General features: G+C 70.9%; 4 protein-coding genes across 6 annotated transcripts; 2 read left to right on the forward strand and 2 right to left on the reverse strand.

The window, feature by feature from the left end:
• Positions 1–1,539: 1,539 nt before the first annotated feature.
• INPP1 (inositol polyphosphate-1-phosphatase) lies at positions 1,540–6,043 on the forward strand. 2 transcript variants are annotated; one of them, XM_053967651.1, is made up of 6 exons: positions 1,540–1,562; positions 2,503–2,785; positions 2,863–2,923; positions 4,004–4,207; positions 4,808–4,982; positions 5,481–6,043. In XM_053967651.1, exons 2-6 carry the CDS (start codon positions 2,582–2,584, stop codon positions 5,971–5,973), a joined length of 1,137 nt encoding a protein of 378 aa, XP_053823626.1. In that variant the 5' UTR covers positions 1,540–1,562; positions 2,503–2,581; the 3' UTR covers positions 5,974–6,043. The 2 variants fall into 2 exon arrangements, with proteins under 2 accessions (XP_053823626.1, XP_053823625.1); XM_053967650.1 differs by lacking the exon at positions 1,540–1,562 and having other exon boundaries at positions 2,268–2,785.
• Positions 6,044–7,388: 1,345 nt separating this feature from the next.
• On the forward strand, positions 7,389–11,981 carry CD63 (CD63 molecule). Its single transcript, XM_053967671.1, has 8 exons — positions 7,389–7,428; positions 8,038–8,115; positions 9,163–9,351; positions 10,398–10,472; positions 10,574–10,669; positions 10,784–10,927; positions 11,015–11,098; positions 11,786–11,981. Exons 2-8 carry the CDS (start codon positions 8,050–8,052, stop codon positions 11,849–11,851), a joined length of 720 nt encoding a protein of 239 aa, XP_053823646.1. The 5' UTR covers positions 7,389–7,428; positions 8,038–8,049; the 3' UTR covers positions 11,852–11,981.
• Positions 11,982–12,621: 640 nt separating this feature from the next.
• On the reverse strand, positions 12,622–18,981 carry RDH5 (retinol dehydrogenase 5). 2 transcript variants are annotated; one of them, XM_053967631.1, is made up of 5 exons: positions 18,826–18,981; positions 17,266–17,584; positions 16,057–16,315; positions 15,061–15,224; positions 12,622–13,437 (listed from the first exon to the last, which is right to left on the reverse strand). In XM_053967631.1, the coding sequence occupies exons 2-5, from the start codon at positions 17,579–17,581 to the stop codon at positions 13,214–13,216; spliced, it is 963 nt and encodes a 320-aa protein (XP_053823606.1). In that variant the 5' UTR covers positions 17,582–17,584; positions 18,826–18,981; the 3' UTR covers positions 12,622–13,213. The 2 variants fall into 2 exon arrangements, with proteins under 2 accessions (XP_053823606.1, XP_053823605.1); XM_053967630.1 differs by having other exon boundaries at positions 18,795–18,981.
• A 2,897-nt stretch (positions 18,982–21,878) lies between these two features.
• On the reverse strand, positions 21,879–25,916 carry BLOC1S1 (biogenesis of lysosomal organelles complex 1 subunit 1). Its single transcript, XM_053967704.1, has 4 exons — positions 25,808–25,916; positions 25,410–25,482; positions 24,075–24,207; positions 21,879–22,259 (listed from the first exon to the last, which is right to left on the reverse strand). Exons 1-4 carry the CDS (start codon positions 25,866–25,868, stop codon positions 22,149–22,151), a joined length of 378 nt encoding a protein of 125 aa, XP_053823679.1. The 5' UTR covers positions 25,869–25,916; the 3' UTR covers positions 21,879–22,148.
• Between the last annotated feature and the right edge of the window lie 302 nt (positions 25,917–26,218).

The following is a 26,218-nucleotide window of genomic DNA, read 5'->3' on the forward strand; positions in this document are numbered from 1 at the left end:
CGGGGAAGCGGGGACCCCGGGGGGGGCCGAAGGGGGGGGGGGGATGAAAAAAAGCGGCGGTAGCGGCGGCCCCGGGGTTTTATACCCCAAGAGAAGTGTGTCGTCAGCGGCCTTGATTGGCTGCGGGCGCACAAAAGAGGTTCTGGCAGGGGCTTGGCACCAGCCGCCGCCGGCCCCCCGAGCCCCGGGAACGGCCCCGCCGCCGCCCGGTGCGCTCGGGCACCCCCCGCCCGCCCCTCGGCTCGGGGGGGGCCCGGGGGGCGGCGCGGCCCGGCCCCGGCTCCCGGCAAGTGCGGCGGGATGGATGCGCGTCCCGGCAAGTGCGCCCGCCCCCCGGGCTGCCCCCGGACCCCCCCCGGCAGCCCCGGAGCCCCCCCGGCCCCGCTCGGTGCCGGCCCCGGTAGAACCGGGCACGGGCGGGTTCCGCCAGCCGGGGCGTCCAGCGGCGACCGGCACCGGCGGGTCCCGGCCCGGGGGTGCCCGGCCGGGAGTTGGGGGGCTCGGGGACCCCCGGGGGGGGGGGCTCCAGCGGGTGGGGAGGGGGTAAAAGTGCCCGCTCTGGCAGCATCCTGGCACCGGGAAGTGCTGCAGGAGCATCCGGAGCGTCCGGGAGCGACCGGCACCGGCGGATCCGGGCCCGGGGGTGCCCGGCCGGGACCTGGGGGGCTCGGGGACCCCCGGGGGGGGCTGAAACTCGGGGTACGGGGGTGAAGCTGCCCGCTCTGGAGCATCCTGGCAGCGGGAAGTGCTGCCGGAGCACCGCTCCAGGAAGGACAAGGACATCCCAGCACGGCTCGGGGGACACGGGGACCCCCGGGGGTCACGGGGGTCCCGCCCCCAAGGCGGGGGGGCTCTGGGGGGGGGGGCACAGGGGGAGCCTGCCCACCCCGCACCGGCACCGGGCAGCGCTTCCAGGAGGATCCAGGGGAGTAACGAGGGAACCCCGGCCCTGAGATCATCGTGGGGACCCCCCCGGGTGACCGGGGACTCCCCCCCCCCCACTTTTTCCCGGTGCCCGCCCCATCAGAACCATGGAGAGGGGAAGACCCGCCGGGGATGCACCGGCGGGCGGGGGGGCTCGGGAGGGCTGGCCCGGGGGGTGGGGGGCACGGCCCTGGGGGGGTCCCGGTGGGTTTGAGGGGCGGGGGGGGGAGCGGCCCCGTTGCCCCCCGGTCCCGGTCCCGGTCCCGGGGGGGGGGGGTCGGTGCCGGTACCGCAGCACCGGGGGCAGCGCGGCGGGGGGCGGAACTGCAGCGGGGGCGCTTTGGGGACACGGGACACGCGACACGGGACCCCCCGCGACCGCCACCGAGCGGCCCCCCCCGCCGCCACGGTGTCACCGGTGTCACAATCCCGGGGGGGGGGGGGGGGGCGGGGAGGAGGGAGGTGGGGGGGGGAGTCGCCTCCCTCTTTGTCCCCTCCCCGCCGGTGTCCCCGCGCTGTCCCCGCACTCCGGTGTGACCCCGGCCACGCGGGGCCGCGGCAGCGAGCGGGTTAAGCGCGGCTGTGACGCGGCCCCGTCCCCGCCCACGGGCTGCCCGCAGGAGCTGTCAGCGGCCCCGGTAACGGCAGCGCGGGCGGGGGGCGGCCCCGAGGGTCCCCCAGGGTCCCCCGGGGTGTCCCCAGGGGTGGGGACTCGCTCTGGGGGGGATCCCCGGCGCGGGGGTGGCGAGGGGTGGTGGGGGGGGAGGTTTGGGCCGTTCCGGGACCGTTCCGGGGGGGGCCGCATCGCCCCGCGCCTCCCGGGGGGACAGCGGGGACCCCCCCCGGCCCGAACGCCCCCTGTCCCCGCGGGACAGAGCCACCCCCCCCCCGGGGACACCCTGGGGACAGCCCCGCGTCCCCACGGCCACAGCGCCGTGGCCGCTTCCCCGTGGCCGTGTGGCCGCCTTTGTGTCCCCGTGTCCCCTTGTGCCCACATCGCCACGTCCCCCGTGTCCCCCCCCCCCCACCTGCCCATGACCCCCACATCTCCCTGTCCCCACATCCCCGTGTCACCCTGTCCCCGTGTCCCCTTGTGCCCGCTTGCCCATATCCCCACGCCTGCGTGTCCCCATGTCCCCACAGCCCTGTGTTCTCCTGTCACCCCTGTCTCCAGTTATGTCACCCTGTCCCCATGTCCCCAGACCCCAATGTCCCCCTGTCCCCAGACCCCAGTGTCCCCATGTGCTCCTGTCCCCACACCCCAGTGTCCCCCTGTCCCCAGTCCCCAGACCCTAATATCTGTCCCTCTGTCCTCACATCCTAATGTCCCCCTGTCCCCACACCTCAGTGTCAACCTGTCCCCAAATTCCCCCGTCCCCACACCCCAGTGTCCCCCTGTCCCCAAATTCCCCCTGTCCCCACACCTCAGTGTCCCCCTGTCCCCAAATTCCCCCTGTCCCCAAATTCCCCCTGTCCCCACACCCCAGTGTCCCCCTGTCCCCCTGTCCCCCCATCCCCACTTGGGATCATTCCGGATCTTTCCCAGCGCGTCCCTGACCCCGCGGCTGCCCCTGGCAGGTGCGGCGCTGTCGCGGCGCTGTCGCGGCGCTGTCGCGGCGCTGTCGCGGTGTCGCGGCGCTGTCGCGGTGTCGCGGCCATGGCGGGGCTGCTGCCGGCGCTGGTGGCGGTGTCGCAGAAGGCGGCGGAGGTGGCGCGGCTGTGCCGGGCGGAGGAGCCGCTCTTCCGGCTCCTGGTGGCCGAGAAGACGGGCCCCGAGCGCAACGCCCGCTTCCTGCGGGACTTCAAGACCCTGGCGGATGTCCTGATCCAGGAGGTCATCAAGCACGACCTGGGGACACAGGTGGGGACAGCCCGGGGGTGGCCGAGGGGGGCTGGCACCCCCCGGGCCTCCCCTGAGCCCCCCCGGTGTCCCCCCAGTTCCCCGAGCTCCGGGGGCACATCCATGGGGAGGAGTCCAGCGAGTTCAGGGACGTGCAGGGTGAGTGGGGACAGCGGGGACCCAGGGGACAGAGGGGACAGTGTGGGGACCCAGGGGACACCGGGGATAGAGGGGACAGAGGGGACAGTGTGGGGACAGCGGGGATAGAGGGGACAGAGGGCACAGTGGGGACAGTGGGGACACCGGGGATAGAGGGGACAGTGGGGACAGTGTGGGGACAGCGGGGACAGAGGGGACAGAGGGGACAGTGGGGACAGCGGGGATAGAGGGGACAGAGGGGATAGAGGGGACAGTGTGGGGACAGCAGGGACAGAGGGGACAGAGGGGACAGTGGGGACAGAGGGGACAGAGGGGACAGCGGGGACAGTGGGGACAGCGGGGATAGAGGGGACAGTGTGGGGACAGCGGGGACAGAGGGGACAGTGGGGACAGAGGGGACAGTGTGGGGACAGCGGGGACAGAGGGGACAGCGGGGATAGAGGGGACAGAGGGGACAGCGGGGACAGAGGGGACAGTGGGGACCCAGGGGACAGTGTGGGGACAGTGTGAGGACAGCGGGGACAGAGGGGACAGTGGGGATAGAGGGGACAGAGGGGACAGTGGGGACAGTGGGATGGGGACAGGTGTGGGGGACAGCAGGGTGGGGACATCTGTGGGGGGTGTGGGGACAGAGGGGACACGCGTGGGGATGTGGAGCCAAGGCTGAGGAGGGAGGGAGTCCCCATGTGCCATGTCCCCATACCCCAATGTCACCCTGCCCATGTCCCCATGTGCCATGTCCCCATACCCCAATGTCACCCTGCCCATGTCCCCATGTGCCATGTCCCCATACCCCAATGTCACCCTGCCCATGTCCCCATGTCCCCATGTCCCCACATTCCTTTGGCTGAGTCAGGGTCCCCACACCGGGGTCTGTGGGGCTGTGGCTGAGTCGGGGGTCCCTGTGCCACGGTCCCAGCAGGTGGCACGGTGACAGTGCGGGTCTGTGCCACCCTGGGTGTCCCTGTGCCATGTCCCTGTGTGATTTGGGGTCCTGGCAGGTGGCACGGTGACAGTGCGGGTCTGTGCCACCCTGGGTGTCCCTGTGCCATGTCCCTGTGTGATTTGGGGTCCTGGCAGGTGGCACGGTGACAGTGCGGGTCTGTGCCACCCCGGGGGACACGGCGGCCCTGCTGCTGGCCGTGCTGGGCCCCGAGCAGACGAGGGCGGCTGAGCTGCTGGCAGAGGCCGTGCACCAGGAGGTGACACTTGGGGACACGGAGCTGGACGGCGTCGACCCCGGAGTGTCCCCAGGGGACGTGGGAATCTGGATAGACCCCATTGGTGAGGGGCTGTGGGGTGGGGACGGGGACGGGACAGGGACAGGGATGGGGACAGGAAATGTTGTGGGGTGGGGACAGGGACGGGACAGGGATGGGATGGGATGGGATGGGATGGGATAGAGGGGACAGAAACAGGAATGGGGACAGGGATGGGGACAGGGAATGTTGTGGGGTGGGGACAGGGATGGGATGGGATGGGATGGGATGGGATGGGATGGGATGGGATGGGATGGGATGGGATGGGATGGGATGGATGGGAATGGGATGGAGGGGACAGAAACAGGGATGGGGACAGGGAATGTTGTGGGGTGGGGACAGGGACAGGACAGGGACAGGGATGGGGATGGGATGGGATGGGAAAAAGGGGACAGAAACAGGAATGGGGACAGGGATGGGGACAGGGAATGTTGTGGGGTGGGGACAGGAATGGGACAGGGATGGGATGGGGATTGTGAGACGGGACGGAATGGGATGGGATGGGAACAGGGACAGGGATGGGATGGGGACAGCAACAGGGACAGGATGGGATGGGGACAGGGATGGGATGGGGACAGGGCCAGGGCCAGGGCCAGCACCCCCCAGACCCCCTGGCACCCCCCAGACTCCACCAACGAGTTCATCGGGGGGCGCGAGGACGTGGCCGCCATCGATGGCATCGCGCCCGGGGGGCTGCGCTCAGCCCTGGTGCTCGTGGGGGCCTTCGACCGCCACAGCGGGGTCCCCGTGCTGGGGGTCATCAACGAGCCCTTCTTCCAGCGGGACCCCCAGACCCACAGGTACACCCAGAGCCCGCACCCAGGACCCCTGTCACCCCTGACCCTGCACTGGGGGTCCCTGTCAACCCCTGAACCTGCAACATGGGGTCCCTGTCACCCCGACCCTGCACCCCAGGACCCCTGTCACCCCTGACCCTGCACTGGGGGTCCCTGTCACCCCTGAACCTGCACCCTGGGTCCATGTCACCCACACTTCAGGATCATTGTCACCCTTGACCCTTCACCTTGGGGTCCCAATTCCCCCATTTTCCCCCATCCCGGGGTCCCCGTTCCCCCTGACCCCCCCATCACGGGGTCCCAACTCCCCCATATCCCAAAGGTCTCTGTCCCCCCTGACCCCCCCATCCCGGGGTCCCCATTCCCCCACACCCCTCACTCTGGGGTCTGTATCCCCCCCATCCCGGGGTCCCACACCCCCATCCCCCCCACCCCGGTGTCCCCACCCCCCTGTTCCCCCTCCCCCCAGCTCAGGTACCCCCTGTCCCCTCCCTCCCGCAGGTGGCGGGGTCGCTACCACTGGGGGGTGGCGCACGGCGACACGCGGCTGTGCTCGCTGTCCCCTCCGGTCCCGCGGCCGCGTCCCCGCGTGGTGCTGAGCCGGGCCGAGGGCGCGGCGGTGCGGGGGGCTCTGGGCTCCCTGGGCGGGGGTCCCCCGCTCTTCGCCGCCGGGGCCGGTTACAAACTGCTGTGCGTGGCGCTGGGGCTGGCGGACGCCTTCGTGCTGTCGCAGGCCACCACGTTCGCCTGGGACTCGTGTGCCCCGCACGCCATCCTGCGCGCCCTGGGCGGCGGCGTGGTGGCCTTGGAGGGGGCGCTGCGGGCACGGCGGGAGGGGGGCACCGGGGAGCCCCCCGAGCTGCTCTACCACCGGCCGGACCCGGGCCGGACCGGGCCCGAGCGCTGGGCCAACCGCGGGGGGCTCGTGGCCTTCGTGCACCCCCCGCACCTGCGGGCCGTGCTGGCCGCGCTGGGCGACCTGCCGGGCTTGTGACACGGCGGGGGTGGGGGGCGGGGGGCTGGGACCCCGGGAGGAGGGGGATTTGGGGGGCTGGGACCCCGGAGTGGGGGTCAGGAGGGCTGGGGGCAATGGGGTGGGGGATTTGGGGGGCTGGGACCCCGGGGTGGGGGTCAGGAGGGGCTGGGGGCAATGGGGTGGGGGATTTGGGGGGCTGGGACCCCGGGGTGGGGGGTCAGGAGGGGCTGGGGGCAATGGGGTGGGGGATTTGGGGGGCTGGGACCCCGGGGTGGGGGTCAGGAGGGGCTGGGGCAATGGGGTGGGGGATTTGGGGGGCTGGGACCCCGGAGTGGGGGTCAGGAGGGGCTGGGGGCAATGGGGTGGGGGATTTGGGGGGCTGGGACCCGGGGTGGGGGTCAGGAGGGGCTGGGGGGCAATGGGGTGGGGGATTTGGGGGGCTGGGACCCCGGGGTGGGGGTCAGGAGGGGCTGGGGGCAATGGGGTGGGGGATTTGGGGGGCTGGGACCCCGGGGTGGGCGTCAGGAGGGGCTGGGGGCAATGGGGTGGGGGATTTGGGGGGCTGGGACCCCGGGGTGGGGGGGTATGGTGGGGCTGGGACCACGGGGTGTGGGGCCGGGGGTGCTGGGGGATATTGGGGTGGGGGGGTCGGAGGGGCTGGGACCCCGGGGTGGGGGTTAGGAGGGGTTGGGGGCAATGGGGTGGGGCATTTGGGGGGGCTGGAACCCTGAGGGGGGGGTATGGGGGGGCTGGGACCCCGAGTGTGAGGCATAGTGGGGCCAGGACCCCGGGTGTGGGGTCGGGGGTCACAGAGACCCCGGGTATCGGGTCGGGGGGATTTGGGACCCCGGGGCGCGGGTCAGGGGTTACAGGGACCCCGGGTGTGGGGTCGGGGGGATCTGGGGCCCCGGTGCGGGACGCGGTGGGAGCTCGGAGTCCCGAGTCCCCCGTGTGGGACCCTCGGTGTCCCCTCGGTGTCCCCAAATGCGCCCCCAATAAAGGGTCCCTCGCAGCCGCTCGTGTTTTGGCGGGCCGGGGGCGGTGCCGGTGCCGGTGTCGGTGTCGGTGTCGGTGTCGGTGTCGGTGTCGGTGTCGGGACGGTGCCGGGGTGGTCCCGGGGCGGTCCCGGGGCGGTGCCGGTGCCGGTGTCGGTGTCGGTGTCGGTGTCGGTGTCGGTGTCGGTGTCGGTGTCGGTGTCGGTGCCGGGGTGGTCCCGGGGCGGTGCCGGTGCCGGTGTCGGTGTCGGTGCCGGGGCGGTGCCGGTGCCGGTGTCGGTGTCGGGGCGGTCCCGGGGCGGTGCCGGTGCCGGTGTCGGTGTCGGTGCCGGTGCCGGTGCCGGTGCCAGTGCCGGTGCCGGTGCCGGTGTCGGGGCGGTGCCGGTGCCGGGGCGGTCCCGGGGCGGTGCCGGGGCGGTCCCGGGGTTCTCTCGGCTCGCCCCCGTCACATGATCCGGAGCCCTCGGGAAGGGCGGCGGTGAGCGGGATCGGGGGCGCCGGGAGCGCCGGGAGCGGGTGGGGAACGGCACCGGGACCGGGGGGAACAGGCGGGGAAACTGTACCGGGACCGCGGGGACCGGGGGGGACGGGGGGGAAACGGTACCGGGACCGCGGGGAGTGGGGGAAAGTGGTACCGGGACCACCGGGACCAGGGGGGGAACGGCACCGGGACCACCGGGAGTGGGGAGGGAACGGTACCGGGACCACCGGGACTGGGGGGGGGAACGGTACCGGGACCACCTGGAGAGGGTGGAAGCGGTACCCGGGACCACCGGGAACCGGAGGGGGAACGGCACCGGGAGCGGGGCAGGGGGAGAGCAGCCCCGGGAACTCCGGGACCACCGGGACCGGGGGATGAAGCGGGACCGGGACCGGGACCGGGATCTGGGAGGGAGCGGCACCGGGAGCCCCGGGACCGGAGGGAGTGAGGGAGCGGTACCGGGAGCAGCGCCGGGCCGTCAGGCCGGGGTGGAGCGGTACCGGTACCGGCGGCGGGGCGAGCCCGGGCCGGCGGTTCCTCGGTGGCGGAGAGCGGTACCGGCCGCGGGGCCGGCCCGGTGCCGGTGCTGAGCGGCGGCTCCCGCAGGACGGCGGGGCCATGGCGGTCGAGGGGGGGATGAAATGTGTGAAGTTCTTGGTTTTCTTCTTCAACTTCATCTTCTGGGTGAGTCCGCGCCCGGGGCGGGGGGCACCGGGGGGGTCCCGGCGCCGGCAGAACCGGGCGGACCCACCCCGCCGCCCCCTCCCCACCTCCCGCAGCCCCCCATTTGGGGGTCCCGGGCAGCGGGAGGGAGGCAGGGGGGGTCCCGGTGATGGGGAAGGCGCGGGGGGGGGGGGGTTGTTGACATTTTGGGTGAAGCCACATCCTGTCCCCAGCGGGTCCCGGGGGGCGGACAGGGGACCCCAAAGCGGGTTGGGGGGGGGGACCGGGGGGGACCCCCGGGAGAGGCGGGAGGCGGCTTTGGGGAAGTCGGGGTGAGGAAAGAGCGGCGAGAGCCAACGGCCGGAGCGGGGGGGGGGACACGGGGGGGACACGGGGGGGGGGGACACGGGGCCCCTTCCCGTCCCCCCCACGCGGGGAGGGAGCTGTCCCCACCCTGGCGGCGCCGGGCTGAGTCACCCCTCGAGTGCCGGGGGACGCGGGGGGGACACCCGGTGACACGGCGGGACACGGTGCCAGCCCCCCCGCCCCCGCCGCGGCCCCCCCCCCGCGCGATGTTTGCGCAGCCGAGCCCACGCCCCGCGGGCACACCGGGCACGGGCGGGGGGGGCGCCGCCGCCGCTCGCCGGGGGTCCCCCCGCCCTCGGGAGGGGTCTGGGAGAGCGGGACGGACCCCATGGGGGGGGGTCCCGGTGGGATGAACCCCCCCCCCCCCGGACTCGGCCGGGACCCCCGAGCGGGGTGGGTGGCGGCCCCCCCCGCGCTCTCGCGTGGCCGGAAGGCCGGACTTCCTGGACTTCCCGCTGCGGCCGCTGTCCCCTCCCGTGTCCCCTCCCGTGTCCCCTCCCGTGTCCCCTCCCCCGGGGGGGCTGCGCTGCTGTCCCCCCCCCCCCCCAAGTTTGCCCCCAAACTGGAGCCGAACGCGGCGCCGCGGGGCGATTTGGGGAGGGGGGTTCTACGGGGGGGGTTTGGGTAGGGGGGTTTGGCAGGGGGGGGGGGGGTCCCGGCTGTCCCCGACGCTCTGTGCGCCCCCCCCCCCCGCCCCCCCAGGTGTGCGGCGTGGCCCTGATCGCCATCGGCATCTACGCGCTGGTGGCCCTGGGTAGGGCCCCGGTGGCCCCGGTGGGCGGCTCCAGCTGGACCCCCGTGGGCATCGTGGTGCTGGGGGTCGTCATCTTCTTCACCTCCTTCTTCGGCTGCTGCGGCGCCTGGAAGGAGAGTTACTGCATGGTCACCACGGTGAGGGGGGGGCAGCCCGCCGGGACCCCCCCGGGACCCCCCCGAGACCCCCGGGACCCCCGACCCAGCCCTTGGTGGGGACAGCACGATCACTGCCCCCATCTGACCCCCCCCCCTTTGTGTCCCCCCCCCCCAACTCAGCCCCTCATTGTGCCCCCCCCACTTGATTTCCCCACCCTGACCCCCCCAGCACGACCTGACCCCCCCATGACCCCCCCCGAGCCCCGCCCAGCCCCCCTGTGACGCCCCCTGCCCCAAACCTCTCTTCTGACCCCCGCCCTGCCCCAGAACCTCTGCTGTGACCCCCCCAGACCCCCCCAAACCCCCTTTGTGCCCCCCCAGACCCCCCAAACCCCTTCTGTGACCCCTCAAACCCCCTCTGTGACCCCTCAAACCCCCTCAAACCCCTCTGTGACCCCCAGACCCCCCAAACCCCCTCAGTGACACCCCCAGACCCCCCAAACTCCCTCTGTGACACCCCAAACCTCCTCAGTGACCCCCCCAGACCCCCCAAACTCCCTCTGTGACCCCCCCAGACCCCCCAAACCCGTCTGTGACCCCTCAAACCCCCTCTGTGACCTCTCTAGACCCCCCAAACCCCCTCTGTGACCCCTCAAACCCCCTCTGTGACCCCTCTAGACCCCCCAAACCCCTCTGTGACACCCCCAAACCCCCTCTGTGACCCCCCCACACCCCCTCAAACCCCTCTGTGACCCCCCCAGACCCCCCAAACCCCCTCTGTGACCCCTCAAACCCCCTCTGTGAACCCTCTAGACCCCCCAAACCCCCTCTGTGACCCCCCTAGACCCCCCAAACCCCTCTGTGACACCCCCAAACCCCCTCTGTGACCCCCCCACACCCCTCAAACCCCTCTGTGACCCCCCCAGACCCCCCAAACCCCCTCTGTGACCCCTCAAACCCCCTCTGTGACCCCCCAGACCCCCCCAAACCCTTCTGTGACACCCCCAAACCCCCTCAGTGACCCCCCAAACCCCTCTGTGACCTCCCCAAACCCCCTCTGTGACCCCCCCCCGTGCCCCCCCCAGTTCGCCGTCCTCCTCAGCCTCATCTTCCTGGTGGAGATCGCCGCCGCCATCACCGGCTACGTCTTCAAGCACAAGGTGGGGGTCCCTGCCCCTCCCCCCCGGGGGTCCCTACCCCCCTGTGCCCCCCCGGGGGTCCCTGCCCACCCCGTGACGCCCCCCCCCGTGCCCCCCCCCAGGTGCACGGGCTGGTGGAGGAGGGGCTGTGGGAGGCCGTCAGGAGGTACGAGCAGGACCCGGCGCTGAGCGCTGCCCTGGACGCCTTCCAGCAGGAGGTGAGCCTCGGGGCCAGCCCCAATTTGGGGAGGGGGCTTCTCCTGGAACCCCCCTCACCCCGAGCCTTTTTTTTTTTTTTTTTTTTTTTTGTGTTTTGTTTTGTTTGCCGGCAGTTCTCCTGCTGTGGGGTGGACAACTACACGGACTGGGCCAGCGTGGGGCCCTTCGGGGCCAACGACACCGTGCCCAGGTCCTGCTGCCGCGTGGCCACCGCCGCCTGCAACGTCCGGCCCACCCCGGCCACCGTGTTCGCCAAGGTGGGACCCCCGCCCCAATTCCTCATCCGGCCCCTCGGGGGTGTCCCAGGACCCCCCCCCCACCCACACCGTGCTCCCCCCGCCCAGGGCTGCCTGCCGAGCCTCGAGGCGTGGGTCAAGAGGAACGTGCTGGTGCTGGCGGCCGTGGCGCTGGGCATCGCCTTCTTCGAGGTGAGACCCCCAAATGTGGGCTGGGACCCCCCCCAGATGTGGGCTGGGACCCCCAAAATGTGGGCTGGGACCCCCCCAAATGTCGGCTGAGACCCCCTCCGAATGTGGGCTGAGACCCCCATGAGAATGGGACTGAACCCGCTTTTCTGTGGGGCTGAGACCCCCCTCAGATGTGGGCTGGGACTCCCCCCAAATGTGGGCTGGGACCCCCATGAGGATGGGATTGAACCCCCTTTACTGTGGGCTGGGACCCCCCCAAATGTGGGCTGGGACCCCCCCAAATGTCGGCTGAGACCCCCCCCAAATGTGGGCTGGGACCCCCCCCAAATGTGGGCTGAGACCCCTCCAAATGTGGGGGAGTCTGAGTCTGAGACCCCCCCCTGAGATTGGGGTGAACCCCTCCTCAGTGTGGGGCTGAGCCCCTTTAATGTGGGGTGATCCCCCCCCGAATGTGGGGTGACCCCCCCAGTGTGGGGCTGACTGACCCCCCCCATGTCAAACTGTCCCCCCAGGTGTGACTGAACCCCCTTGTCCTTCTTCCCCTCCCCAAATTTAACTGACCTCTCCATGTCCAGTGGATCCCCCCATTTCTGAGTGACCCCCCCCCCAAATTTAACTGACACCCCCAAGTGTCACCGACCCCCCCCAGATCTGACCCCCCCTGTGTCACTCTCCCTGTCCCCCCAGATCCTGGGCGTTGTCTTCTCCTGTTGCCTCATGCGGGGGATCCGCAGCGGCTACGAGGTCATGTAGCCCCCCCCCCCCAAATTCCTAACCCCCCCCGGGGGTCCTGGGGGGGCCCACGTGCCAACCCCCCCACCCCGGGGGTCCTGGGGGGCTGGGGGGGCCCCCGGGTTTACAATAAAGAGGAAAAGCTTCTGGAGAGCCGAGCGTGACTGGGGGGGGCTTGGGGGTCCCTTTGAGGGGTTTGGGGGGGGTCTTTGGGGTTTGGGGTTGGGGGGTCCCTCCTGGGTGGGACAGGAACCCTCCTGGGGGTTTGGGGGTCCCTAAGGGGGGTTTGGGGTCCCTCCTGGGGTTGGGGGGTCTCTGATGGGTTTGAGGGGGTCCATCCTGGAGTTTTGGGGTCCCCCCCCTGTGCCCCATTGACCCCCTGGGGCCGGGGACTGGTCCTGGTGGCTCTGGGGGCTCCGTGTGCCACCCCGATGTCCCCAAATCCTCATGTGCCACCCCGATGTCCCCAAACCCTCACGTGCCACCCCGATGTCCCCAAATCCCCTTCCAGCTGTGACGCCAAGCAGAGCCAGGACAGGTGAGACCCTTGGGGGATTCATCCCCCATTGCCCACCCGGGGAGGTTTATTTTGGGTCTGGGGTCTCTCAGCGGCGGCTCTGGGCCGGCCTGGGCAGGATGAGGGCCAAGGCCATGTCCATAAACCTCCAAGTGCCACCTCAGTGTCCCCAAACCCTGACCCTGACCCAAGCCAGGACAGACGAGTTTGTGAAGTTTACCCCACATATTTGGGGGGGGTTTATTTTGGGTCTGGGGGCTCTCAGTGGGTCTGGGGGCTCTCTGGGCTGGCCTGGGCAGGATGAGGGCCAGGGCCATGTCCATAAACCTCCAAGTGCCACCTCAGTGTCCCCAAATCCTGACCCCAACCCAAGCCAGGACAGAGGAGTTTGTGAGGTTTGCTCGCCATATCTGGGGGGTTCATTTTGGGTCTGGGGGCTCTCAGTGGGTCTGGGGGCTCTCAGCGGGTCTGGGGTCTCTCTGGGCTGGCCTGGGCAGGATGAGGGCCAGGGCCAGCTCCATGGGGCTCCAAGTGCCACCTCAATGCTCAATGTCCCCAAATGCCATGCAAATCCTGACCCCAACCCAAGCCAGGACAGACGAGTTTGTGAGGTTTACTCGCCATATCTGGGGGGTTTATTTTGGGTCTGGGGGCTCTCAGCGGGTCTGGGGTCTCTCAGCGGCGGCTCTGGGCCGGCCGGGGCAGGATGAGGACCAGGGCCAGGTCCATGGGGCTCTAAGTGCCACCTCAGTGTCCCCAAATCCCAACCCCAAGCAGAGCCAGGACAGAGGAGTTTGTGAGGTTTACCCCCCATATTTGGGGGGGTTTATTTTGGGTCTGGGGTCTCTCAGCGGGTCTGGGGTCTCTCAGCGGCGGCTCTGGGCCGGCCGGGGCAGGATGAGGGCCAGCGCCAGGTCCACGAGGGCCGAGGGCAGGTAGGAGGCCGGCAGCCAGAGCAGCTTGGCGTCCCAGCCGGCGCTGTAGCGGCTGCGCGGGTGGCGCGCCCGCAGCGCGTGCTCCATGCACGCCGTCACCTTGGCCAGGTCGGGGTCGCAGAGCAGCGACAGCAGCAGGCGCTGCACCCGCAGGTCTGGGGGGACACGGCGGGGGGAAACTGAGGCACGGGGGGCACCCGGGGGCTGGGGGAGGGTCCGGGGAAAGGGGGAAAGTGAGGCACGGGGGTGGGATGCTGAATTTGGGAGGTGGGGAAACTGAGGCACGGGGGGCCACCTGGGGGCTGGGGGAGGGTCAGGATAGGGGGAAACTGAGGCACGGGGGGCACCCGGGGGCTGGGGGAGGGTCAGGGAAAGGGGGAAACTGAGGCACGGGGGGCACCCGGGGGCTGGGGGAGGGTCGGGGAAAGGGGGAAACTGAGGCACGGGGGGCACCTGGGGGCTGGGGGAGGGTCAGGGAAAGGGGGAAACTGAGGCACGGGGACACCTGGGGGCTGGGGGAGGGTCCGGGGAAAGGGGAAACTGAGGCGGGGGTGGGATGCTGAATTTGGGAGGTGGGGAAACTGAGGCACGGGGGGCCACCTGGGGGCTGGGGGAGGGTCAGGATAGGGGAAACTGAGGCACGGGGGGCACCCGGGGGCTGGGGAAGGGTCTGGGAAAAGGGGGAAACTGAGGCACGGGGGGCACCCGGGGGCTGGGGGAGGGTCAGGATAGGGGGAAACTGAGGCACGGGGGGCACCCGGGGGCTGGGGGAGGGTCCGGGGAAAGGGGGAAACTGAGGCACGGGGGGCACCTGGGGGCTGGGGGAGGGTCCGGGGAAAGGGGGAAACTGAGGCACGGGGGTGGGATGCTGAATTTGGGAGGTGGGGAAACTGAGGCACGGGGGCCACCTGGGGGCTGGGGAGGGTCAGGATAGGGGAAACTGAGGCACGGGGGGCACCCGGGGGCTGGGGGAGGGTCGGGGAAAGGGGGAAACTGAGGCACGGGGGGCACCTGGGGGCTGGGGGAGGGTCAGGATAGCGGAAACTGAGGCACGGGGGGCACCCGGGGGCTGGGGGAGGGTCCGGGAAAGGGGAAACTGAGGCAGGGGTGGGACGCTGATCTTTGGGTTTTGGGGGAAAATAGGAAAAGGGAAACTGAGGCAGGGGGACACATGGACATCTGGGGGCTGGGGGAGGGTCGGGGAAGGGGGGAAACTGAGGCAGGGGTGGGATGCTGATCTTTGGGGGATGCCCCCAAAGGGGGAAACTGAGGCAGGGGTGAGCCGCTGCCATTCGGGGGGATGCCCCCAAAGGGGGAAACTGAGGCAGGGGTGAGCCGCTGCCATTCGGGGGGATGCCCCAAAGGGGGAAACTGAGGCAGGGGTGAGCCGCTGCCATTCGGGGGGATGCCCCAAAGGGGGAAACTGAGGCAGGGGTGAGCCGCTGCCATTCGGGGGGATGCCCCAAAGGGGGAAACTGAGGCAGGGGTGAGCCGCTGCCATTCGGGGGGATGCCCCCAAAGGGGGAAACTGAGGCAGGGGTGAGCCGCTGCCATTTGGGGGGATGCCCAAAAGGGGGAAACTGAGGCAGGGGTGAGCCGCTGCCATTCGGGGGGATGCCCCAAAGGGGGAAACTGAGGCAGGGGTGAGCCACTGCCATTTGGGGGGATGCCCCCAAAGGGGGAAACTGAGGCAGGGGTGAGCCGCTGCCATTCGGGGGGATGCCCCAAAGGGGGTCTCCGGTGCCGTGCCCCCCCCCGCAGCCCCCGGCCCCACTCACACTGCGGGAAGAAGTGCTCCCCGTAGCTGCTGCGCGTGGCCGGCTCCAGGCGCTCCCAGCGCAGCCGCAGCGACGCCTCCAGCGAGGCCAGGTCCGTCGCGTTGGTCTTGAAGAAGCCCGGCTCCACCACGCTCACCTTGACCCCAAAGTGCCGCATGTCCCGCCTGGGGAGGGGGCCGGAGGGGTCGGGGGGTGGCCAGAGGGGTCAGGGAGTGGCCGGAGGGGTCAGGAGATGGTCAAAGGGGTCGGGGAGTGGCCAGAGGGGTCGGGGGGTGACCAGAGGGGTCAGGCCGTGGCCGGAGGGGTCAGGGCATGGCCGGAGGGGTCAGGGCATGGCCGGAGGGGTCAGGGCATGGCCGGAGGGGTCAGGCCGTGGCCGGAGGGGTCAGGCCGTGGCCGGAGGGGTCAGGGCATGGCCAGAGGGGTCAGGCCGTGGCCGCAGGGGTCAGGCCGTGGCCGGAGGGGTCAGGCCGTGGCCGGAGGGGTCAGGGCATGGCCGGAGGGGTCATGGCATGATCAGGAGGGCTCAGGGCATGGCCGGAGGGGTCAGGGCATGGCCGGAGGGGTCAGGCTGTGGCCGGAGGGGTCAGGGCATGGCCGGAGGGGTCAGGGCATGGCCGGAGGGGTCAGGCTGTGGCCGGAGGGGTCAGGGCATGGCCGGAGGGGTCAGGCCGTGGCCGGAGGGGTCAGGGCATGGCCGGAGGGGTCAGGGCATGGCCGGAGGGGTCAGGCTGTGGCCGGAGGGGTCAGGCCGTGGCCGGAGGGGTCAGGGCATGGCCGGAGGGGTCAGGGCATGGCCAGAGGGGTCAGGCCGTGGCCGGAGGGGTCAGGCCGTGGCCGGAGGGGTCAGGGCATGGCCGGAGGGGTCAGGGCATGGCCGGAGGGGTCAGGGCATGGCCGGAGGGGTCAGGCCGTGGCCGGAGGGGTCAGGCCGTGGCCGGAGGGGTCATGGCACGATCAGGAGGGCTCAGGGCGTGCCCAGGGGCCAGCACCCACCGCAGGCTGTCCGAGAAGGCCTCGATGCAGAACTTGGACAGGCAGTAGCCGCCGCCGTTGGCCGAGATGCGCCCCAGCACGCTGGACGTGTTGACCACTCGGCCCCGCGCGCGCTTCAGCAGCGGCAGCAGCTGCAGCGTGACCTCGATGGCCCCGAAGGTGTTGACGGCCATGACCCGGCGGAAATCCTCGATGTCCATCCACTCCGTGGGGCCGATGGGGTCGGCCACGCCCGCGTTGTTCACCAGCCCGAACAGCCCTGGGGGGACACGGAGGGTGGGGACCCCCAAACTGACAGCCCTGGGGGGGACACGGAGGGTGGGGGACCCCCAAACTGACAGCCCTGGGGGGACACAGAGGGTGGGGGACCCCCAAACTGGAACCCCCAGTGACCCCTGGGACCCCCAGAGTGCCCTGGGGTGGGTCACATCGTGCTGTTCACCAGCCCAAACAGCCCTGGGGGGACACAGAGTGGGAGACCCCCAAAGTCTGGGAGACCCCCAGAGTGTCCCCAGACTGACGCAGCAGGACCTGTCCCCTCTGTGTCCCCGCCTGTCCTCACTGTGACCTGCCAGGACCCTTCCACCTGTGCCCCCGGGACCCCCGCCCTGTGCCCACCTGGGACCCTGCCCTCCTCGTCCCTGGGAGCCCGGAGCTGTCCCCATTGTGTCCGAGGGGGGGTAGGGCTGTCCCCCCACCCACGGCACCTCCCGGGGGTCCGTCCTGCCCCACAGCCCCTCCCCATGTCCTCGTGTCCCCCCCCCGTGTCACAGCCCCTCCCCATGTCCTCGTGTCCCCCCCCCCCCGTGTCACAGCCCTCCCCATGTCCTCGTGTCCCCCCCCGTGTCACAGCCCCTCCCCATGTCCTCGTGTCCCCCCCCCGTGTCACAGCCCCTCCCCATGTCCTCGTGTCCCCCCCCCGTGTCACAGCCCCTCCCCATGTCCTCGTGTCCCCCCCCCGTGTCACAGCCCTCCCCATGTCCTCGTGTCCCCCCCCCCGTGTCACAGCCCCTCCCCATGTCCTCGTCCCCTTGTCCCTCCCCATGTCCCCCCTGTGTCCCCTCAGCCCAGCCTCGGGGACTCCATGTCCCCCCCCTGCCCCCGTGTCCCCTCCTCTGGTCCTTGTCCCTCCATGTCCCCCCTGCCCTCCCGCCCTTTCCCAGCCGCCCAGCCCCTCCCCAAGCCCCCAGACCCTTTTTCCCCCCTCACCTTTCTCCCCCACCTCCCTCTGCACCCACTCCGCGGCCCGGCGGATGCTGTCGGAGCGGGTGACATCGAGCACGGTGGTCCTCAGGTGTCCCCCGGCGCTGTCCCCGCGCAGGCTCTCGGCGCCCTGCGGGGTCAGGCAGGCGGCCAGCACGCGGTAGCCACGCCGGGCCAGCCGCCGGGCCAGCAGGTTGCCGAAGCCGCTGTCGCAGCCCGTGATGAAGACGTGCTTGTCGGTCACGGTGGGCAGCGTGCGGCGGTCCCGCAGCAGCCAGCCCAGCGCCCAGGCCAGCGCCAGCAGCGCCACGTACAGCCACATGGCCTGGGGGGGACAGGGGACACGTGGGACCCCCGCCAGGACCCCCGAGAGGGGCGTGGAGGGACCCCCACTCTGTGTGACCCCCACCCTGAGTGACCCCCACCCTGTGTGAACCTCCCAGTGCCACCGGTGCCAGGGACAGCCACATGGACTGGGGGGGGACAGGGGACATGTGGGACCCCCGCCAGGACCCCCGAGAGAGACCCCCACCCTGAGTGACCCCCACTCTGTGTGACCCCCACCCTGAGTGACCCCCACTCTGTGTGCCCCCCATTCTGTGTGACCCTCCCAGTGCCACCGGCGCCAGGGACAGCCACATGGCCTGGGGGGACAGGGGACACGTGGGACCCCCGCCAGGACCCCCGAGAGGGGCGTGGAGGGACCCCCACCCTGTGAGACCCCCACTCTGTGTGACCCTCCCAGTGCCACCAGTGCCAGGGACAGCCACACAGCCTGGGGGGGGACAGGGGACATGTGGGACCCCCGCCAGGACCCCTGAGAGAGACCCCCACCCTGAGTGACCCCCATTCTGTGAGACCCCCACCCTGAGTGACCCCCACTCTGTGTGACCCTCCCAGTGCCACTGGTGCCAGGGACAGCCACATGGCCTGGGGGGGGGACAGGGGACATGTGGGACCCCCGCCAGGACCCCCGAGAGGGGCATGGAGGGACCCCCACTCTGTGTGACCCCCACCCTGTGTGACCCCCCCCCCCCCCCACTCTGTGTGACCCTCCCAGTGCCACCGGTGCCAGGGACAGCCACATGGCCTGGGGGGGACAGGGGACACGTGGGACCCCCACCAGGACCCTCGTGCAGCCCCGAGGGACCCCCACCCTGTCCCACCCCACGTCCCAGTGCCACCAGTGCCACCAGTGCCACCAGTGCCACCAGTGCCAGGTGCAGCCTCGCGGTGGGCACCCGTGGGGGGCACGGGAGCCGTGGGACCCCCACCAAGGTCACCCTGCACCCCAAGGAGGGGCTGCAGGGACCCCCACCCTGCCCGCCCCTCCCAGTGCCACGGGACGGGGACCTGGGGGGGACAAGGGACACCCCGTCCCCCCCCCCCCCCATGTGGGACCCCCCAGCCCCCCCACAGGGGACAAGGGACACGCGGGACCCCCCCGCGGGGCCCGCTGGGACCCCCAGCCCCCCGCCCTGCCCCGAGCACGGGGGGCTCTCCCCCCGCGGGCCGAGCGGTCACTCGGGACTGACCCCGGCCGCGCTCCGGTCACTCGTGACTGACCCCGGCCGGGCTCCGCCTCCTCTGTCCCCACGGGTGACCGGGGGGGGGTCCTCGCCCTCTCGGGGTGGGTGGGGGGCACCCCGAACCCTCTCGCGGGGCGGGGGCGAGCCCCCCGCGGGACCCCAGCCCCACCTTCCGCCGGTCGGGCCGGGCCGGGCCGGGCCGGGATTAACGGGGCCGTGCGTCACCGGCCGGGCACGGGGGGGCTCCGGGGGGGGTCCCCTCGGGCCCCCTCCCCCCGCCCGGAGCAGCGGCGACCCCCGGGACCCCCGGGCCGGACCCTGCCCTGGGCGGGACCCCCAGCCCGGCTGCCCCCGCCTAGGGAGGGACCCGCGGGGGCCGCGCCCCCCCTGCAGGGCCCCGTGCCCCCCTCCAGGACCCCCATCGGGGGATTTGGGGTGTCAGGACCCCCATCCGGGGAGGTTTGGGGTGTCAGGACCCCCATCGGGGGATTTGGGGTGTCAGGACCCCCATCCGGGGAGGTTTGGGGTGTCAGGACCCCCATCGGGGGATTTGGGGTGTCAGGACCCCATCCGGGGGAGTTTGGGGTGTCAGGACCCCCATCGAGGGGGTTTGGGGTGTCAGGACCCCCATCCGGGGAGATTTGGGGTGTCAGGACCCCCATCCGGGGAGGTTTGGGGTGTCAGGACCCCCATCGGGGGATTTGGGGTGTCAGGACCCCCATCCGGGGAGGTTTGGGGTGTCAGGACCCCCATCGGGGGATTTGGGGTGTCAGGACCCCATCCGGGGGAGTTTGGGGTGTCAGGACCCCCATCGAGGGGGTTTGGGGTGTCAGGACCCCCATCCGGGGAGATTTGGGGTGTCAGGACCCCCATCCGGGGAGGTTTGGGGTGTCAGGACCCCCATCGAGGGGGTTTGGGGTGTCAGGACCCCCATTGAGGAGATTTGGGGGGGTCCCCACCTCCTTCCTGGGGCAGAGGGTGGTCCCGACGTCTATCTGGGGGGGAAAAAGGGGGTCCCCAGGTCCCTCAGAGGGGCAGAGGGGGGGGTCCCCAGGTGCCTCGGGGGGGCAGAGGGGGGGTCCCCAGGTCCCTCGGGGGTCCCCAGGTCCCTCAGGGGGGCAGAGGGGGGTCCCCAGGTGCCTCGGGGGGTCCCCAGGACCCTCAGAGGGGCAGAGGGGGGGGTCCCCAGGACCCTCGGGGGTCCCCACGTACCTCGGGGGGGCAGAGGGGGGGTCCCCAGGACCCTCGGGGGTCCCCACGTACCTCGGGGGGGCAGAGGGGGGGTCCCCAGGTCCCTCGGGGGTCCCCAGATCCCTCAGGGGGGCAGAGGGGGGGTCCCCAGGTCCCTCGGGGGTCCCCACGTACCTTGGGGGGGCAGAGGGGGGGTCCCCAGGTCCCTCGGGGGTCCCCAGATCCCTCAGGGGGGCAGAGGGGGGGGTCCCCAGGTGCCTCGGGGGGTCCCCAGGACCCTCGGGGCGGGCAGAGGGGGGGTCCCCAGGACCCTCGGGGGTCCCCAGATCCCTCAGGGGGGCAGAGGGGGGGGTCCCCACGTACCTCGGGGGGGCAGAGGGGCTGCGGGCGCTGCTCCGGCCGCGGCCTCGGGGCCGTGTGAGCCGGGGGAGGGGCGTGGACCCCGGGGGGGGGGGGGGGGCGTGGGAAGCAGGGGAGGGGTCCGGGGGGTTTGGGGCGGGGGGGGGGCCGCGGTCGCTCCTCCCCGTGCCTGGCACGGCCAAAGCTGCCGGGGGTTGAACCCCCCCCCCGCCCCCAGACCCCTCCCCGAACGCTCCAGGGTGGGGAGGGGGGGTTGGGCACCTTTTGGGGGGGGGTTGGGACACCCCTGGCCTTGTGGGGGACCCCCATGCTGGATGAGACCCCCCCCCAGTGCTGGGAGATGGGGGGCAGTGCCTGGATTTGGGGGGCTGAGACCCCCCCCCCCGAGGAATTAAAGCCCTCCCACCCCCAGGTCTGGGGGGGGAGTGACCCCAAAACGGGCCTTGACCCCCCGGATTTGGGGGGAATCACCCCAAAATCTGCCCTGACTCCCCGGATTTGGGGGGAATCATCCCAAAATCTGCCCTGACTCCCCGGATTTGGGGGGAATTACCCCAAAATCTGCCCTGACTCCCCGGATTTGGGGGGAATCACCCCAAAACGGGCCTTGACCCCCCAGATTTGGGGGGAATTACCCCAAAATCTGCCCTGACTCCCCGGATTTGGGGGGAATCATCCCAAAATCTGCCCTGACTCCCCGGATTTGGGGGGAATCATCCCAAAATCTGCCCTGACTCCCCGGATTTGGGGGGAATCACCCCAAAACCGGCCCTGCCCCCCGGATTTGGGGGGAATTACCCCAAAATGTGACCTGACCCCCCGGATTTGGGGGGAATCACCCCAAAACGGGCCCTGACCCCCAGGATCTGGGGGAAATCACCCCAAAACGGGCCTTGACCCCCCGGATTTGGGGGGAGTGACCCCAAAACGGGCCCTGACCCCCCGGATTTGGGGGGAATCACCCCAAAACCGGCCCTGCCCTCTGGATTTGGGGGGAATCACCCCAAAATGTGCCCTGACTCCCCGGATTTGGGGGAAATCACCCCAAAATGTGCCCTGCCCCCGAAGATTTGGGGGGAATCACCCCAAAACCGGCCCTGACTCCCCGGATTTGGGGGGAATCACCCCAAAACCGGCCCTGACCCCCGGATTTGGGGGGAATTACCCCAAAATGGGCCCTGACCCCCCGGATTTGGGGGGAATCACCCCAAAATGGGCCCTGACCCCCAGGATCTGGGGGAAATCACCCCAAAACGGGCCCTGACCCCCCAGATTTGGGGGAAATCACCCTAAAATGTGCCCTGCCCCTGCAGATTTGGGGGGAATCACCTCAAAACCGGCCCTGACCCTCCGGATTTGGGGGGAATCACCCCAAAACAGGCCCTGCCCCACCAGATCTGGGGAAAATCACCCCAAAACGGGCCCTGCCCCCCCCCCCCCCAGGCAATGAAAGCCGTGCCCCCCCCCGGATTTGGGGAGCCCCCCCGGGGCAAACAGAAGGGCCCCTTTGTGCCCACTCAAAGCAGCCTCAGAGCCTCGTTAAGCACTAAAGAGGATGAGGGGGCTTAGGGGGATTTGGGGGGGGGGGCTGTGCCAGGGTCCCGGCGGCCCGGCCTGACCCCCCCCCACACCCCCCCCCCGGGCCACCCCCACCCCCCAGATTTATTCCATCGCTCCCAGTGCCGGGGGGTGCCAAGGACACCGTGGTGAGACCCCCCCCCCCCCCCACGATACTTGGCGGTGCTGGGGGGGTTCCCAGGGGTCCGGGGGGGTCCCGGGGGGGTCCCGGGGGGGGGTCCCGGGGGTCCCTCAGGAGCAGGAGGGCTGCAGCTGCCCCTTGTAGACGTACTCGAGGGCGGTGGCGATGGTCCTCATGTCCAGCTCGATGCTCCTGGCCCAGTTCTCCACGTCCCCGATCTCCTGAGGGCGTTTGGGGAGGGGGCTCGCAGGGCTCTGGGGAGGGGGCTCACCCCGGGGGGGTGTCCCACCCATCCCATTCCACACAGAGACCCTCTGGGAGCTCCTCAAGACCCCCCGGGAACCCCCAGGTGCTGCCCGAGACCCCCAAGATGATCCCCAAGACCCCCTGGGACCCCCTGGGTGCTGCCCGAGACCCCCAAGATGATCCCCAAGACCCCCTGGGACCCCCTGGGTGCTGCCCGAGACCCCCAAGATGATCCCCAAGACCCCCTGGGACCCCCTGGGTGCTGCCTGAGACCCCCAAGATGTTCCCCAAGACCCCCTGGGACCCCCTGAGTGCTGCCCGAGACCCCCAAGATGTTCCCCAAGACCCCCTGGGACCCCCTGGGTGCTGCCCGAGACCTCCAAGATGATCCCCAAGACCTCCTGGTTCTCCTCAAGACCCCCTGGGTGCTGCCCGAGACCCCCCAAGATGATCCCCAAGACCCCCTGGGACCCCCTGGGTGCTGCCCTAGACCCCCAAGATGATCCCCAAGACCCCCTGGGTTTTCCTCAAGACCCTCTGGGACCCCCTGGGTGCTGCCTGAGACCCCCAAGATGTTCCCCGAGACCCCCAAGATATTCCCCAAGACCCCCTGGGTTTTCCTCAAGACCCCCTGGGTGCTGCCCTAGACCCCCAAGATGTTCCCCAAGACCCCCTGGGACCCCCTGGGTGCTGCCCAAGACCCCCAAGATGTTCCCCAAGACCCCCTGGGTTTTCCTCAAGACCCCCTGGGTGCTGCCCGAGACCCCCAAGATGATCCCCAAGACCCCCTGGGTGTTCCCCAGGACCCCTCTGGGTGTTCCTCAAGACCCCCTGGGTGGTCCAAGACCCCCCCCCCGATGCTGCCCAGACCCTCTGGGTGCTGCTCAAAACCCCCTGGATGTTCCCTGGGACCCCCTGGGTGCTCCCCAACCACTCCAGCACAAACCCGGGGGTCTGGGGGCTTCATCCCCCCCTCCATTCATGGGTCTGGGGGCTTCATTTGCCCATTTCCCACAGGCCTGGGAAACACATCCCCCCCTATATGGGTCTGGGGGCTTCATCCCCTGCCCATGGATCTGGGGACCACATCCTCCTCTATATGGGTCTGGGGGCTTCATTCCCTCCCCCCTCATGGTCTGCAGACCACATCCCCATTCCAAATGGGTCTGGGGGCTTCATCCCTTCCCCATGGATCTGGGATCCACATTCTCCCCTATATGGGTCTGGGGGTTTCATTCTTTCCCCTCCCAGTGCTCCCAGTAGCCCAGCTGCTCCCACACAGCTCCTCCCCCACCCCGGAGGGTCCCCGTGTGCCCCCTCCCCAGCAATAGGGCAGGGTGGGACCCCTCCCCAGCGGTAGGACCCATTCCAGAGGGTCCCTGTGTGCCCCCTCCCCAGTGTCAGGGCAGGGTGGGACCCCTCCCCAGTGTCAGGGCAGGGTGGGACCCCTCCCCAGCAATAGGGCAGGGTGGGTCCATGCAGGAGGGTCCCCGTGTGCCCCCTCCCCAGTGTCAGGGCAGGGTGGGACCCCTCCCCAGTGTCAGGGCAGGGTGGGACCCCTCCCCAGCAATAGGGCAGGGTGGGTCCATGCAGGAGGGTCCCCGTGTGCCCCCTCCCCAGTGTCAGGGCAGGGTGGGACCCCTCCCCAGCAATAGGGCAGGGTGTGCCCCCTCCCCAGCAATAGGGCAGGGTGGGTCCATGCAGGAGGGTCCCCGTGTGCCCCCTCCCCAGCGGCAGGGCGGGGAGGGACCCCCCTGTCCCCCGGGGCGGTTTTGGGGCGGGGGTCCCACCTTGAGGGCCTGGTTGAAGCTCTCCACCATGGCGATCCAGTGGCCGCTCTGGCGGGCGAACTGCGCCGCCTGCACCTGCAGCGTCTTCACCTCCTGCTCCAGCTTGCGCTGGTTCACGTAGGCCTGAGCCACCCTGGGGACACGGGGACATGGGGGGGACAGGGGGACATTGGGGACATTGGGGACATTGGGGACACACAGGGACACACAGGCCTGAGCCACCCTGGGGACACGGGGGGGACATTGGGGGGACATGGGGACATTGGGGACATTGGGGACATGGGGACATTGGGGACATTGGGGACACACAGGGACACACAGGGACACACAGGCCTGAGCCACCCTGGGGACACGGGGACATTGGGGACACTGGGGACACGGGGACATTGGGGACATTGGGGGGACATGGGGGGGACACGGGGACATTGGGGACACGGGGACACACAGGGACACACAGGCCTGTGCCCTCCTGGGGACATGGGGACACATTAGGGACATGAGGGGTCATGGGGGGGTCACGGGGGGGCACACGGGCCTGTGCCACCCTGGGGACACAGGGGGACACTGGAGACACAGGGGTCACGGGGGGACACGGGGTTTGGGGTCCCCAGGCAGGGTTTGGGGTCCCCAGGCGAGGTCTAGGGTCCCCAGAGGGGGTTTGGGGTCTCCAGGAGGAGTTTGAGGTCCCCAGAGGGGGTTTGGGGTCCCCACAGGGGTTTTGGGGGTTTGGGGGGGGGTGTCCCAGGAGGAGTTTGGGGTTCCCGGGCGGGGTCTGGGATCCCCAGAGGGGGTTTGGGGTCTCCAGAGGGGGTTTGGGGTCTCCAGGCGGGGTTTAAGGTCTCCAGGAGGGGTTGGGGGTTTGGGGGGGGGTGTCCCAGGAGGAGTTTGGGGTCCCCAGAGGGGGTTTGGGGTTCCCGGGCGGAGCTTGGGGTCTCCAGAGGGGGTTTGGGGTCCCCAGAGGGGGTTTGGGGTTCTCTAGGGGAGTTTGGGGTCCCCAGGCGGGGTCTGGGGTCCCCAGAGGGGGTTTGGGGTCCCCAGAGGGGGTCTGGGGTCCCCAGAGGGGGTTTGGGGTCTCCAGGCGGGGTCTGGGGTCCCCAGAGGGGGTTTGGGGTCTCCAGGCGGGGTCTGGGGTCCCCAGAGGGGGTTTGGGGTCTCCAGGCGGGGTCTGGGGTCCCCAGAGGGGGTTTGGGGTCTCCAGAGGGGGTTTGGGGTCCCCACAGGGGGGTTGGGGTCTCCAGGAGGGGTTGGGGGTTTGGGGGGGGGGGTGTCCAAGGAGGAGTTTGGGGTCCCCAGAGGGGGTCCGGGGTTCCGGGGGTTCCGGGGGTCGCCGCTCACCCCACGTTCAGGTGATCCACCAAGGCCTCGGTGAGGCGGGTGGCGGCCGCGATGGCGTCCCTGCGGCGCCGCTCTGCGTGGGGACACGCGGGGACAGCGCCGTGAGGGCCGGCGGGACCCCCGCCCGGCCTGCCGCGCCCCGTGACGTCAGCAGGACCGCGCCTGACGTCAGCATGCTCACGCGTGACGTCACCGCGCGGACCCGTGCCCTCACGGCCCTGCCCCCCCCCCCCCCCCAGGGTCCCTCAGAGCCCCTCAGGCTTCCCGCCCTTTTCCCCCTTCTTGACGGACAGCCGCGCCAGCCAATGGGGTGCCGCCGTGCGTTGAGCGGCGGCCGCGCCCACCAATGGGAGCTGGCGGGCGGGGCCCGTTGCCATGGGGACGGGGGCGGGGCTCACCCTGCAGCTCGCGCCGCTCGCTCTGGCGGGCCTGGTGCTCCTTCAGCAGCCGGGACAGCATGGCGGCCGCCGCGTCACGTGACCGCCGCGCCACGTGACGGGCCCCCCCCCGCGCGCGCGTCAGGCGGCACGTGACCGGCCCCGGGGAGAGCCACGTGACCGGGGGGGGCTACGGGGGGATTGGGGGGGGATGGGGGGAATTGGGGGGATTGGGGGGCTATGGGGGATGGGGGGTCCTATAGGGGCTATGGGGGACAGGGGGATGGGGGGCTATGGGGGATTGGGGAATTGGGGGGGATTGGGGGGGCTATAGGGGATGGGGGGGTCCTATGGGGGCTATGGGGGATCGGGGGGGTTGGGGGCTATGGGGGATGAGGGGGGCTATGGGGGGTCCTATAGGGGACTGGGGGG

This window comes from Vidua chalybeata, chromosome 30 (genome assembly GCF_026979565.1).
Source record: "Vidua chalybeata isolate OUT-0048 chromosome 30, bVidCha1 merged haplotype, whole genome shotgun sequence".
Classification (NCBI taxonomy): Eukaryota; Metazoa; Chordata; class Aves; order Passeriformes; family Viduidae; genus Vidua; species Vidua chalybeata.

Bases quoted from the DNA above. Each gene is read 5' to 3' on its own strand.
- BLOC1S1 (XM_053967704.1), bottom strand. From the start codon at position 25,868: ATGCTGTCCCGGCTGCTGAAGGAGCACCAGGCCCGCCAGAGCGAGCGG. The intron at 25,483-25,807 runs GTGAGCCCCGCC...GTCCCCACGCAG, and splicing joins CGAGCGGCGCGAGCTGCAGG to AGCGGCGCCGCAGGGACGCC. The intron at 24,208-25,409 runs GTGAGCGGCGAC...CCGTGTCCCCAG, and splicing joins GTGGATCACCTGAACGTGGG to GGTGGCTCAGGCCTACGTGA.
- INPP1 (XM_053967651.1), top strand. From the start codon at position 2,582: ATGGCGGGGCTGCTGCCGGCGCTGGTGGCGGTGTCGCAGAAGGCGGCG. The intron at 2,924-4,003 runs GTGAGTGGGGAC...GGGTCCTGGCAG, and splicing joins CGAGTTCAGGGACGTGCAGG to GTGGCACGGTGACAGTGCGG. The intron at 4,208-4,807 runs GTGAGGGGCTGT...GGCACCCCCCAG, and splicing joins AATCTGGATAGACCCCATTG to ACTCCACCAACGAGTTCATC.
- CD63 (XM_053967671.1), top strand. From the start codon at position 8,050: ATGGCGGTCGAGGGGGGGATGAAATGTGTGAAGTTCTTGGTTTTCTTC. The intron at 10,473-10,573 runs GTGGGGGTCCCT...GCCCCCCCCCAG, and splicing joins GCTACGTCTTCAAGCACAAG to GTGCACGGGCTGGTGGAGGA. The intron at 10,670-10,783 runs GTGAGCCTCGGG...GTTTGCCGGCAG, and splicing joins TGGACGCCTTCCAGCAGGAG to TTCTCCTGCTGTGGGGTGGA.
- RDH5 (XM_053967631.1), bottom strand. From the start codon at position 17,581: ATGTGGCTGTACGTGGCGCTGCTGGCGCTGGCCTGGGCGCTGGGCTGG. The intron at 16,316-17,265 runs GTGAGGGGGGAA...GTGTCCCCCCAG, and splicing joins GAGGGAGGTGGGGGAGAAAG to GGCTGTTCGGGCTGGTGAAC. The intron at 13,438-15,060 runs GTGAGTGGGGCC...GTGTCCCCCCAG, and splicing joins GGAGCACTTCTTCCCGCAGT to ACCTGCGGGTGCAGCGCCTG.